Source organism: Sceloporus undulatus, chromosome 1 (genome assembly GCF_019175285.1).
Source record: "Sceloporus undulatus isolate JIND9_A2432 ecotype Alabama chromosome 1, SceUnd_v1.1, whole genome shotgun sequence".
Taxonomy (NCBI): domain Eukaryota; kingdom Metazoa; phylum Chordata; class Lepidosauria; order Squamata; family Phrynosomatidae; genus Sceloporus; species Sceloporus undulatus.
Window position 1 is genome coordinate 80,432,324 of NC_056522.1, and position 14,654 is coordinate 80,446,977.

Sequence of the window (14,654 nt, forward strand, 5' to 3'; positions counted from 1 at the left end):
CAAATTACAGGAGGATTGGAGAGGTAAGTTTCTCCCATGCTGAATTAAATCATGCTGTAATATTAAATGGTATAAAAATAAGACCATACAACTTCAAGGTTAAAAGCAAAAATGATCCATCTGTGTAGCCCTTTCTAACAGTGCCCTTGCCATCTTTACAGTGACAGTGTGGATTATGCAAAGAATGGTGCGGTGCGTCATACAGCAAGCTTTGCTTCTGGGATACTACGGCTGATGGTACAAGAAATTTGAAATTTACTTCTTGGTTTTCTGCTGAGTTTTTCACATAGAGTTTATGTAATTCTGGAAGCAGTTTCTTTAGGATTGGTTTTCTACACCCTTACCCTTTGGTTACTAGCTTCAGATTCCGCAGATAAAATGAACAAAGGCAAAGTTAATTAGAGTTTCTTGCCTCAAGGTGGAAGATATGTATTTTAGATTTCTGCAGAGCAATCACTGGGTGTGTGTCCATGAATTTAAACATGTAGAAGTGTTTAGTGCTGAATTGGCTTAGACCCAAATAAGGTTTGGAACAGGGACGGAGAATCTCAGATTGTTGGGCCAAATACTATGCTCCTGAATTCCAGGGTTTCCTGGAGGTGAGCCTCCTTCCTATGATCCACCATTTGTGTGGTGTTCCAGCTTTTGTACAGGTTCATTTCTCCTATAGTGCCCCACCTAAAGGTTTTACTGCTAGAAATATTTTAAACTGGTGGATTTGGTCCAAAACTTGCAAAAACCTGTGATAGGTTCACCTATAGTAATTGCACACTAAAGTCAAAGCAAACAACATGAAGGCTTCCCAACCACTGATTGTGGCCCCTGTGGACATCTTAAAATTTGGTCCACCTTTATGATGGAGGAAATTCCCATCTTTGGTTTAACAGGAATGAGAGTAGTGTGACCCCACCCCACCCCTTGAGAGCTTACCCACCCACCCACTAAAACAAACAACAAGTCCCCCCCAATGGAGACTCTTGGCCCTAGATTACTCTAGGAGGTGCAGTTTTACATTTTAGGGATGTTTTCAGAGGACCTTTTGGAGCTGGAAATATTTTCCTTACCAAAAATGAAAGGTCTCTTCACTCCCCCCCCCCCCATTGTGTGGACAGGGTGGGAATGTGTCATAGGATGTCTGTGATTTCCCACAGCTCCCTAACCTTGTTATACGGTAGAGTCTCGATTATCTATCCTTCAGTCATCCAACATTCCGGATTATCCAACATCCTATGCTTCTTCGTGAGTGCACCACATGGGCGGTGCGCTCACAAGAAACATGGACGCCCGGATATGGTGCCCGCCATTGGAGACAAAAGTCCCTCGACTCTCCTCTCCTCCTTTGTGGCTTGGTTTCCATAGCCCGAGGGGAGTCTGCAGACTCCCATCGAGATGAGGAAACCAAGCCGCCAAGAAGAGGCCTGGGCACTCAGCCCAGTCCTCTCCTCTGCAGTTTCGTGCAGCAGCCTCCCGGACTCACTTTGGGCTAGGAAAAACCAAACCACAGAGGAGAGGCCCGGACCTCCGGAGATCCAACATTTTCAGTATCTGACTATCAGCCTGCCCGTTTGCCAGATAATCGAGACTCGACTCTATGATGTGAAAAGTACTATATTCATAAATATCTTAAAGGCATAGCTCTAACTTGATGCATTGGTATCTTTCATTTACCTTAAGGTAATGCTATCCAATGGAATGCTTTTTTTTTCTTTTGGGTAGGAACCTGCACTGTGAGATGGGAGAACAAGACTATGTACTGTATTGTCATGTGCCTTTGGACTTGCAATAGGATTGCCGTGAACTCTTCAACCTTTGTGTCATCACTTCCATTTCATAAATCCACTGAAACTGTGAATCAATGAACAGATCTTGTGTTTTTTAAATAATTTCTTCTTCCAGTGAGCAAATGGGAGAGCAATTTTTATGCTGTTACATAAACACATTGTCTTGTCCATATCTAAAGCACTTCCTGTCTTAACACTTCAAGGACTCTTTCTCAAGGTGCTAAAACCTGAAATTGCTGCACTTCTTCAGCTTTATTGCAATTGGTTTGAATAAGACTAATTTCACACAATAGCTTGTTTTTATTAAATATTGAAGTTCTGGACATGTGTATTGTGTTTAATACAATACAATTCAAAACAAATCTTCCAGCAGTGTTGGCCAGCACTGCTCACAGGGAAGGGTTCTGAGGCTGCAATTCAGAAGCATCTGGTGCACCTGCAGTTGCTCAACCTTTTTTCGAGGACTGTCTAATGATATTACTGACGGATCTCATCCGGCAGGTCGTTCCAGAGTTGGGGGCGACAGCAGAAGACCGCCCCTGGGAGGTTGCCGCAAGCCTATATTTAGAGGCTGCAGTAAATCCTCCCAGAGACCGGAGAGCGCGGGGAGGATTGTACGGGAGGAGGCGGTCTCTAAGATTATTGGGACCCAAGCCATTTAGGGCTTTAAAGGTGATAACCACACCTTGTACTGGGCCGAAGCTGATAGGCAGCCAGTGGAGGGACCTCAAAAACCGGAGTAATGTGGTCCCTCCTAGAGTTACCTGACACAAGCCTGGCTGCCATGTTTTGAACCAGCTGTAATTTCCAGTCAAGCACAGGGGTAGCCCCATGTAGAGTGCATTACAGAAATCAAGGCGTGAGGTTACCAGTGCGTGCACAACCGTTCGAGATCCCTACTTCCAGAAAAGGGCGCAGCTGGCGTATCAGCCGAAGCTGATAACAGGCACTCCTGACGTCGCATTTACCTGATTGTCATCAGGAGCGACGAGTCAAGGAGCACCCCACACTGCGAACACAGTCACTGGAGGAGAGTGTGACCCCATCCAGGAGGTTGCAACCTCCAGTCCTGGAGGTTGCAACCCAATTCTTGGTTTCGGGGCCGCTACCATGAGCACCTCCGTCTTGTCTGGATTCAGTTTCAATCTGTTTTTCCTCATCCAGCCCATTACCGCCTGAAGACATTCATTGAGAGAAGAGATGCCATCGGAATTCGAGGCCGACGAACGAGATACGGAGAAATAGATTTGGGTGTCATCATACTTGGACAACATGCAAGGAGCATACTTGTCTATATCAAGGCAGGGCCTGCACCAGGTCAATCAGAAGATGACTTATCTTGTGGAACTCTGTGATTTTATGACTGGTCCTCATAATTTACTGTAACATTGGCTTGGCTATGCAGCTGTAATCAATCTGATCTTTATATAATTTCATTTATATAAAAGTACACACCGGATAAACCACAATGCTTATGTAATTAATACATTTTTGCCAAGAGGGGCCAATAACACATTTGTAGACACTTGAGAGAGATGGTAAATAATGCTTTATTAGAAATTTTTCTAGCGTACCAAGCAGTGGGCAGCATTTAGTGATAGCAAGTGAAGTTATAATTTTGTCAGTGGTTACTTGCAAGTCTCCTGATGGAATCCAGGGTGTTTTCCATAAATAAAGATGGCATAGCCTAGCCAAAGCACCTGTATTCAGATACCTTGCCACTTCTAGAAAATTCAAGAATGTCTCGAGGCATGCATAAATAAACAGAAGCCAAACATGAAACGTCATGGGTAGTAAGCTCTAGGCAAAGAGCCAAATCTAGCTAGCCACAGTGCCAATCAGCACTATCTCTGGAAAAGGAAGTGACCAAGGATTTCAAGTACCAGTCAAAGGAATCCTTTCTGTAGTGACAGGACAGGCTATTGATCAGTGCATGCAAAGAACGGGGGATTTCCAAGCAGCTGGGTGGCAGGAGCTCCAATTGCTGGCCAAATCCCCTTGTTCACTATCCCAGTGGGGACAATGAGTAGCACACAGCTCAAATGGTGCTTGGAGAAGCTGAGGCTCAGCCCCAGCACCATTCCCTGTGCAGAGAAGATCCAGCAACTGGAATCACTCCACTACCCAACCTCTTACTTCAGGGTTTAATCATACACATGCCTATACTTTCCATATTTATCCCCTACTGTAACACTACATAGTTGGAAGAGTGACTGTTGGAACACTGATTCTTTAGATAGGTTCACCTAATTCTAGAGATTCAAAACAGATTTATTAAGTAGTTTTCTTTTGTTTCTACTTGGTTCTTTTCAGGTAGAAACAAGTGTCGCTATCCACTAAATAGCCACTATTTATATAAATCCTAAAAATCTAAGGACTGCAGAATATTTGAGTATTGTTTTAGGGTAAATTTATTCAATTTTCTTGAGTCTCATTCATGTTCCCTCAGTCTTCCCTCCTTCCATGAGAGAAATATCACAAAAGAGAGCAATGGTCACTATTGCGAAGTGACACTAATTTATATATACACACCAGAAAAATGAACATATGGTACTATTTATTGTCTCCAGGAAATTAGGCAACTGATGTGGGTACAGAGGCTCAGTATAAAACTTTATTATGAACAGGTTGAACACAATGACTTTATTATGCAGCATCTCCAAAGCATTTCAAAACCCAATACGTACTTAGTGTAAATCTTAATTTTGCTCTTAGATTATTGTTCAGTGAATGTTATCACCCATATTCCCGGTTTCCATCATAATTACAAACAGCATTTTCCCTGAAGCATGAAGATAACATATTAAGATAAACCATGCATATCTTCTGAAAAGCATAACTATTTACAATTTCTCATCAACATGAACATCACTTTGAAAATCCTTTAGCCATATTTTGGTATAAAATGTTTTCTAGAGATTTATGTCTTTGTACATTTATTTACAAATGTTGGGTTCAGTTGTACACTGATGTCAGGATCTTTACACATCAATTACTGGCACAATTAAAAATATGGCTACAAATGCAACACAGAGAACTATACCACTGAAATGCAACATTTGTCTTTTTGCTCAGTCACCAATCTAAAATATTTTTATCATTAGAAAGCCACAATGTTTTCCATTTCATATGAGAGTAGTCCCATTGAACCAATTAGGATAAGCCTGTAGAGTAAGTCTGACAAGGATTTTCAATCATACTTCTTATAAAGATCATCATATGCTTCTACTGGGTTACAATGAGCTGAGATAAAATTACTTTCTTGTACTTTTTGGCAGTAATGAAAAGACTGAGTTTTTGAGACAGGATTTCCCCCAAAAAATGTTCCTTTGTTTTAAATTGTCATCATACAGCCAAATCCAATTGGCCAAATGGGAGTTATAACACCAGCCCCTTTCATTACCTGATCCGGAGTGAGTGGGATCATCTTTGTGACTGAATCAAGAACAAAGCAGCAACAGGCACAAAGAAAAGGATGCTAAAGCAGCAGAGAGCCAGTGACTTTTAGAAGCTCAGCAGAGAATTTACACTGTCTGTAGGGCAGTGGGGACTCATAAAAATTTCCAGTTTCTATTCACAAATGTTGAATGGAGAATATTCAGCACAACCCTAGTTATGCTCATGTGTTTTAGTTTTATTGGCATTGTACATGTCTTTCTGTTTTAATTCAAGACTTTAGTTAACGGCAGAGGTAAGAACTTAGATCTTCAGATGCTTTTATCTATACGGGTACAATCACAATTGGAAAGTTAATGTGAATATAGCTACAACCAGGTCCAGAAAGAAGGCGGTATAAATTAGAAGCATACATGAACACACTACACAGCTAAAAGACAATGCTCATGTTTCTTTAGAGACATTTTGCACCCATGAAACATTAAACAAAACTTTCTATACATGCCACTGAAGCCATTTCTTGATTCCTCTATACAAAACCAGCAACGTTTTTGGTAACAAAGAAAAATACCAAGTTTACTAAAAAGTGCTATTTTCCTTCACTAATCTGACAATTACCTTCTGAGGACTGTTTTATTATACAAGGGGAAAGACAATTAGCAAGTTTTGTAAGGAATGTTACTTTCCTTCACTGAATCATACAGTTATCTTCTGAGGATCGTTTTATTTACAAGGGGATCTATTTTACTTAAAAGCTCACTCAAGTAACAGGGTTTGGCAACTGTCTTCACAGGTGCTAATCCATACAACAAACAAAAATACATTTTCATTGGCAGTTATCAGCAACTTGTAGGGAATATGGAATGAGCATACCAGTGAATCTCCTGTTTAATTGAAAGGGTGTATTATACATCCTGATTAATTATATCACCACTACATCAGTGCAAAGAAGTTCTGATTAATAATAAGATTAAAATACTCTCAGCTTCTAAAGAGCAAAGGATCAGAAATAAACACATCATGTTTCTAGTTTCATCACAGACTACATCACAATTATTACTTTGCTTTCTGAATTTTTTTTAAAAATATTGAAAGCTGCCTTGGATCCCTTGGTGGGGTGAAAGTAAGGGTATAAAAATTTAGGTGTTTTAATCTGGGCATTTAAGGCTGCATCATAAAAAAATACAAACAAAATCAACAAAACATTTATTTCCCACAAAAAGTTTTCTGGACAAAAATGATTCATTTCTACACCAAGGATTCCTTTCTTTTACAGAAAGAGGTACACAATTATATTCAATACCATTTGAGCTTCGTCTGTCAAACCAGTTTAAAGATGCCAATCTGAACAATGAAGTTCAAGATGACAAATACATTAAGATAATATTGTTTTAATATTTCTTTCTCTTTTTTTTACACAAAATACTTCTATATTACCAGTATAATGCAGCCACAATTTAGCATGTAAAAATCTCAAGTTTTTAATTAATAACATTTTTATTTCTGATTATTATTTTGTTTTGCTGAAATCGATACAACTTACATTACCAGCTTAAAAAACAAAACTACCTTTCTAAAATGTAATTTTAAGTTCATTTAATAAGGAAATGAATCCAGCAATTCATTTGCTGGATTCATTTGCTTTCTCTGGACTTAAAGGAGAAAAAACAACCTGGAAACTATGCCAACCAAAATTAGATTTATAAAAGCTTAGATAAGCAAAGCAAACAATCTGAAGGAATATGTACATCGAATGGTGAATAGCACAATTTTTTCACATGATTACCAGGAGCCAACATAAAGCATTTTAAAAAGCCAGGAAAAAATGCACATTAATTTTCCGGTTCTCTTTATGAGAATTTTGAATATACTGTACTCTGTTTTGGCTTTAATTTACAGTAAAAAATATTATGTTAACTATATACTAATATTCTAATATGCTAAACACCACAGAATGAAGGCATCTGAAATGGTTTAACCAACGTCTGACTTTCAGCTAAAGTGATGTTTCAAACTCAGCTGATTGTATTACAGATCTAAGACTTTTGATATGCAAAATGTGTTGCATCTTTTAATAGCTTTAGTATCAGTGTAAACAATGACTTGCAAAAATTAATGAACTAATCCTTCATAATATATTAGTTGCTTCATTATATCACTTATTACACACTTCTTTTATGTATGTGGGATCCAAAGCTATGTACGCAGCATTTTGTGGTCGCACTAAGCCTTTTCCCCACTGTAACCCCTTGAAACAATGAAGAGCCACTTGTTGTCACACAAAGGGAAATACTTTCTACCCACAAAAAAGGTTCTTTCTAGCCCAACTTAGGACTTGAATCTATATGTGTAGAATGAACTGTTGACAAGACTACTTGGCAGCCTAAAGCATATTAAGGGCAATATTTGAAAAACAGAGATAAATTTGTAACAATTCAAGTGTGAACAGTAGAAATTGACTTTTACATTCAATTTGAATAGGGCTCATTGGTCTAAAGCTTTTGACCAGTTTCATTTTGCTCTGTAGTACACGTTTGAAATGCTTGTGTAACTGGAGTTTACACAAATTGCAGTTTTGAAAGAACATTAAAATACTGACATACTTTTGTGAGGTATGTGGAGACTATCCAGTAAAATTAATTGTCTGTGCTACTACTTCACAAAATGTGTTTAGAACCAAGGCCCTGGAAGATTACAGATATTCCCAATAAATAGTGACTGGCGACACCATTTTGGCAAGCCTTTTCATGTTCAATACTATAGTGTAATATTCCAGTATGGTCAAGAAAGGAATACACACAAGTTGGAGAAGTATGTCTAAAATATGTCTGGGAAAAAAAGTCTTTTAAAAAGGCTAAAATAAAAGGTTGCTTCCAAACAGGCAGGATCTAAAAGGGTCAGATTAAACTTGTTACTGAATCGACTTTGAGCACATTCACAGCCACCACATGAAACATCATCATGCCACTGCTGTGATGTTTAGAGCAACTTGATCCCATTGTACTCATGTGCAGTGATGAACTATTTTACGTTACAGCCAGCATATGGGACAGCCACCATGCAAAGACTATCTCAAGCAACCTCCACGTTGTCCTCTTCTAAAAAGTCATTATCAAAACTTTGAAATCTAAAGACTTCTGTGCAATTTGAACCTTCATTTGCCAAAACAAAAATTAATCCAACAAAAGGCTCAACTACCACTTTTGCATCTTTCTTCATGAAATGAGGTTTTACTTACATATGTACTAATCACTTAAGTACTTAATCCAACACATTATGTGTTTGTTTCTATGTTACTGGTTCTTAAGGTCCAAAGTAATATATTCATATTCAGGGGGGAAAAAGATGTAGAGAGAGGTTACAGGAATGTGTGTTTAAGTTACCAGTGGTTCCCTTTCATAAGAAAATTAGCATCCACGCATTTATATGTGCGGAAGATCCTCAGGTATAAGGCTAGGCTTTTTACTAAATTCTGCAGTCTATTTTGAAAATTTTAAGACAAGAAAAAGAGCCTTGAAACAATTCTCTTGCTCAGATTATTTTCCCTGTTTATATAATATCACTTAAAATTACATTAATCTCAAGATTGAACCTTTGTGCACTAGTCACAAACTGGAAAAAAATCTACTTCATGAACTCAAGTCACAACTAGGTTAATCACAATTGTGATTCTTGCCTAACATCTCTCCACCTATGAAATGAGATCCCAATCTCTGGGTAGGTTTGGAATGAAGAGATGTTGAGAGTTGAGGCACTCTGTTTTCTTCCACTCTACCTACAGTTTCCAACTAAAATAGTACATTCCTGAATATCACCTCCAAGATAACAGCTATGAAACAATTGGGAAATTGATATTATCACTGAACACATTGAATTATCACTCCCAAGGCCTTTTGAGCTCAGCAATCTGGTGGCATCTTACTACAAGTGTCTTTTTTTTAAGCTAGTGCTTTTGTATTTTTTTAAAACCACAAACTGGTTTTTTTTTTTTAAAAAAACCCTAATATTCTCTCTCCTACACACACTTCATTTTGGAATTTGTAAACACAGAAGGAGAAACAGGAAGTATTTCCACAGAAGACTAGGCTTGTTAACTGTAGACATGGCAGAAACACGGAAAAGGTCAGCATTGCTTCTAGTTCTCAATACAGCAAGTCACTTTAATCACTGTCCGATTCTTCTTTGAATTTGGCTCTGATTGCTTGACCATTCTGAAGAGGCATTTCTTCATAGTCACTCCTGTTTAAAAACATATTTGAGAACAATGCAGACACAAGCAACATAAAACTATGGCTGGAGTCCTCTGTGGCAGTTATACTGTAAATGCCTATCTACAGTTATTCAGTTGTGACTGTTACCTATTCATGATCCCTATTCAGCTCCCAGTTTAGGAGCTACCTAGGGACTGAAAGCCCCCCAATCTCCACTTACCAGGGAGCAACTGCTGCAATAAACAAAGCTCTGTTCCCCTGTCAACCAGGAAGCAGATGATTGACAGTCCCACTCTCTTTTCCACAAGTGATCTCTGGCACAAGGGGGAATTGCAACAGGATCCTGTTTCTGCCCATCGCACTGAAAATCATTCATGGGAGGGGGTGGGAACAGCAGCCAGCTGCTTCGTGAGCAAGAGGATGGCTGCTTGTCATGTATATAGTTCAAGCTGCTGTGTATTCTCCACAGCCCAAAAGGGTACCAGCACAGCTGTTTAGGCTGGTCTTGAAAGGGATGAGGAAGCAAATCAGCACTTCTTCTGGCCTACTCAGTAGATAACTATGTGCCAGAAGGGACTGAGGTAGAATGTGCATTTTTTACAAAGCAGCCCACTTTTAACTGTGAGGGTTGGCAGCAAAAACAGCTACAATTCACTCACACAAATCTACATACTCAGAAAAATACATTTCATTTTCAACATATACAATTACCTATCCTTGACAAGTGTGTTTCTCTTAACCATTATACTTTCTGGACCACACATCATTTGTACGTGAAATTCAGGCCTTACTCTGCTCTAAAGGGTGATTTTGTCAACAAATAGGCAAGATTTCTTGATGCCCTAAATTGCTGTTACGTAATACACTGGGTCATGAAATGATCAGAAGTAAGGCAATTCTGGACTCAATTCTAAGCAGTGCTGCCCAAATACAGCAAGAGATATGAGTGCAGCTGTATCCAGATACCACAGTGCTACAAAGGGTTACATCTCTTGGGGGCTAGTCATGAACACAACAAGAGACTCAACTAGAATGTGCAAACAGGTAGGGAAATAAAATATATTGTTCAAAAGGTCACCAGCATGGCTAGCAACAGTGTAAAAGGAAGCTATAAGACTAAAAAAAGAAAAAAGGAAAGAAAGAAAGCTATTAGAGATAAAAAGGTTTCTTCCAGAAACCAGACATCTTGGTTAAATGAGATGAGCACAAAGGAATACAAAATGACATAAAGGATATACAAGCTCACAATTAGGAGTGCAAAATGGGATTTTGAGAACCACAACTCTAACTGGATCAAAACCAGCAATAACAAAAATCTTTAAATATATTGGGAGCAGGAAGTGAGGTAGAAAGGTATTTGAATAGTTTGACGACAACTGAATTAGAGGGTTAGTAAAGGTGGATAAAGAGATTACAAATGATAAATGATTTTTTGCAGCTCTCTTCACAGAGGATAAGCAGCTAATGAAAACTGTGACAGGACAAGACAGGAAGTTCTAGACCTTATTGATAAATTACAGACAAAACATCAGGTCTAAATGGCACCAATTAAAGAACATAAATGCAAAATTGCAGATCATCTAATTAAAATATGTAACATGTTCTTAACCCAGACTCTGCAACAAGTTTTAATAAGGGAATTGGGAAGAGCTGGGGAAGAGTTCGTTTAATGTGTGTTCCGGATAAAGTGGTAGCGAATGCTATTAAAAACAACTGTCAAGCATATAAAACAATAAGATCTTCTGGGAAAGGTAAACTTGTGTAAAGTCTTGTTATCACTAACCTTAACTGAAGTCTTAGACAAGGTAACTAAACACAAGCACTGAAGTAATCTAATAGACACTATTTACTTGGACTTCCAAAGGCTTTTGATAAAGTCCTTTATCAAAGACTCCTGAGCAAATTTTGGGGTAGGAAAAGTCTTCAAATGGGTCAGAAACCGGATAAAGGACAGAAAGCAAGAATTGTCATTTCTTACAATGGAGCGAGGGAGATGAGTAGTGGGATCCCTTAGGGATTTGTGGGAGTGATGATTTTTAACTTGTTTCTAAATTAAAAGAAGTGTAGTGACCAAAGTTGTCAATGTCGCCAAATTATTTAGGATGATTAGATAAAAACAGGCTGCAAAGAGCTCCAAAAAATCTCTTCAGACTGAAAGAATGGACATTAAAATGATAAATGGGATTCAGCACTGGACAAGTTAAAATGATGCAAACTGAAACAAAAACTGCATTTCTCATATACACTGATAGGATCTAAACTATTCCTAACTCACTACAAAAGGAATCTTGGGCTCTTGAACATTGTATGAACCAGACCTTTAGTCTGATCTGGCATGGGTTTTCTCATATTGTTGTAATATGAGGGCAATAAAGAGGTAATTTGTAAGCCAATGTAGCTTAAACTGTAAGAGCAAAAGAGCTAGATGATGACGACGACGACGATGATGATGATAATACAATTTATTTATATCCCGCCCCATCTGCACTCAGGCAATCGGAGCAGCTTACAGCATAAAAAATTATACAAATCATATCCCCCCAAACCTCCCTCCCTTAAAATAGAATTAAACATTTTACACTTTAAAACATGTTAAAAGTTAAATAGTAATTTTAACAATAGATAAAAACAAACAAACAATAATAGAGAAGCAAACAGCAAATGGGATCGATCCATTACTTTCTCTCTTTGCTGGCCAGACGTCTATTCAGGAAAGGCCTGCCAAACTAACTAAGATAGGAGAAGCTGTGGTTCAAAATGATTTTCATCCATGAAACATGGGAAACCATGGATCACTCACTCTCAGTCCAGTCTACTTTGCAGGGTTGTTATGAGAATAATGTGGGTTGGGGAACCACGTGTTTCTGATTCCCATGGTGTCATAAAAATACAATAATAAGCAAAATTGACTCAATTTCAACCACACCACTACCATTTCCTTATAATCTTACGTGAACTGCTGACTTACACTTATTAAAAAAATTAGCCAAAGAAGTCCCATGGTGTTTCTAACTAGGAGAACATTTATGATGGGGAAAACTACCTTTAAGGTTTTAAAAACAATTACATCAGCCTTGCTTACAGTTTTCTTTCCCTTAATAAAGATCTGAACCTTAGTTAAAGTGAAAGCTGCATTCTTTCCCCAATAATCATGCAGCAATCTTTTTAGATCTATTTTCCCCAAATGTGGAATGCTTTTATGCCACAGTGGCTATTTAAAAGGTGGCCCAAGATTATTTCATCCCACTCTTTAAGGACTTGTTGTCTTATGATTTCCTTTCACTGTGCAATCATGGCATTAATCCAATTGTTGGGCCCCACCAGAGTAGTAAATGAATTGAACTGATATTTAGTGTTAGGACACCAAGGATATTTAAGTGTTAGGATACCAAGTTCCCATTGATTTAAGGGGCATACTCAAAGACCTCAAACAGCCCAAAAGGGCTGCCATCAGGCTGCTTCAAGGGCGGGGCCTGCACATGATACACGCCTCCAGATCTCACGGAGCCTAATGAGGCGCAAACCCAGTAGCAAAAGGAGTGATTTCTTACTATTCCTTTGCAGCTTGTTTGGGACCACAGCAAGAACCACCCTCAAGACCACAGCATCTGGTTGCTGTAGTCCTGTGGGGATCAGTACAGGAGCAACCTCGGCTGCTCCTTTTACCCTATCTGCTTCGCTCCAAAGACTACCAATTGAATTTAAGCCAGAGGAGGGAACTGTATAGCCTTCCAATATTGAACTACAACTCTCATCAGCATCAATCAGCATAACTATGAGTGAAGAATGATGGGATTTGGACTTCAGCAACATCTGAGGAACTAGTACAGTTTCTATCCTTGATTTAGGACCATTACTGGTGAGGGGTGATCCTTTTAAAAAGAAAGTAAATTCTAAAGTCAAACATGAAAACCCATCATTTGTAATCTGTAGATATAATGGTGTGTGTGTGTGCACGCGCGTGTGAGTGAGACATAAATGACACTGTTATTACTTACCCATAAATCACATCATCATCTGAGTCATTCAACATGGAAAAAGCAGGATTATCTTTCAGCTGAGACTCTGAAAGAGATTGCAGGGAGTGAAGTTCATTTTTAAACATATAGCATTCCTCACTGGAGTGAAAATTCATAAGGTATATCAAATGCTTTTCAATATTATCTATTCTGCCTTGTCACACAGTTGTTCCATTTTGTGAATACCTCCAAACTTCCCTTTCTACCATTTTTCTTTCTCTTGCTTATTATTAGATATACACAATGGAAAATATGAACAAATCCTTGAAATGAAAAAACAAAAACACTTCTTTGTCAACTCTTTCAAGAATGTTTATGAACTGACTTCCAACTTTTATATTGCTCTTGATTTCCATGTAAAAGAGGGCATTTTTAATGGCTGCTATATAAAATAGGTAAAAGGCAAAGATAGTGCCTTGACATGAATGTCTAGTTGTACCCCAATGTAGGGGGTGGTTACTAAGCTGAACAGCCAGCATTGTCTGAGGACTACTCTGGTGGTCATGTGGCATGACTGAACCAAACACTGTTACCTTCTCACCAAAGCGCTCTCTATTTATCTACTTGCATTTGCATCCTTTTGAACTGCTAGGTTGACAGAAGCTGGGACTAGTGACAGGCGCAAACCCAACCATGAAACACTCAGGCCTCGAACTGCCAACCTTCTGTTCTTCCGATCATCAGAACTGGCATCTTAACCACTAAGCCACTGCATGCCATATATAAAATAGCATAAAAATATACTCATGTATGTCGACCTCATGTATAAGTTGAGGGCAGTTTTGGGGGTGAAAATCATGGATTTTGATATGACCCATGGATAAGTCAAGAGTCAAGCAGAGGGGCATGTTACGAAAGATCTAAAGGGGGGAAACAAAGTGCCATGTCCCTCCCTACATCTTCCTCTCTAGACCTCTCCCAAGGGTCACAGTCTCAGCATGGAAAAGGGGAAATAAACCTCGGCACGCACACACACACACTACTTCCTTTACCCCCCCCTCTCTCTGCCCTTCACCCCAGGATTCCCAGGGCTTATGGCTTGCAAAAGGGGGTTAAACTCCCCTCTTCTCTTTACCCAGGATTCCCAAGACTTATGGCTTTCAAAGGGGGGGGGGTAGAAATTCCTCCCTCTCTCTTCTCTTTACCTAGGATTCCCCCCCTTCTCTTTACCCAGGATTCCCAAGGCTTATGGCTTGCAAAGGGGGGGGGACAGATCTCTCTCTCTCTCTCTCTCTCTCTCTCTCTCT

The 14,654-nt window shown here is 39.0% G+C and overlaps 1 protein-coding gene across 3 annotated transcripts in view; it reads right to left on the minus strand.

Moving 5' to 3' along the window:
- Positions 1-4,321: 4,321 nt before the first annotated feature.
- TMEM181 (transmembrane protein 181) overlaps positions 4,322-14,654 on the minus strand; it is a 42,190-nt gene continuing 31,857 nt past the window's right edge. For all 3 annotated transcript variants that reach the window (XM_042472122.1, XM_042472140.1, XM_042472131.1), the window contains 2 exons: positions 13,387-13,453; positions 4,322-9,416 (listed from right to left, as the gene is read on the minus strand). In XM_042472122.1, the coding sequence (XP_042328056.1) occupies positions 9,338-9,416; positions 13,387-13,453 (146 nt within the window). In that variant the 3' untranslated portion in view covers positions 4,322-9,337. The remainder of the gene's footprint in view (positions 9,417-13,386; positions 13,454-14,654) is intronic.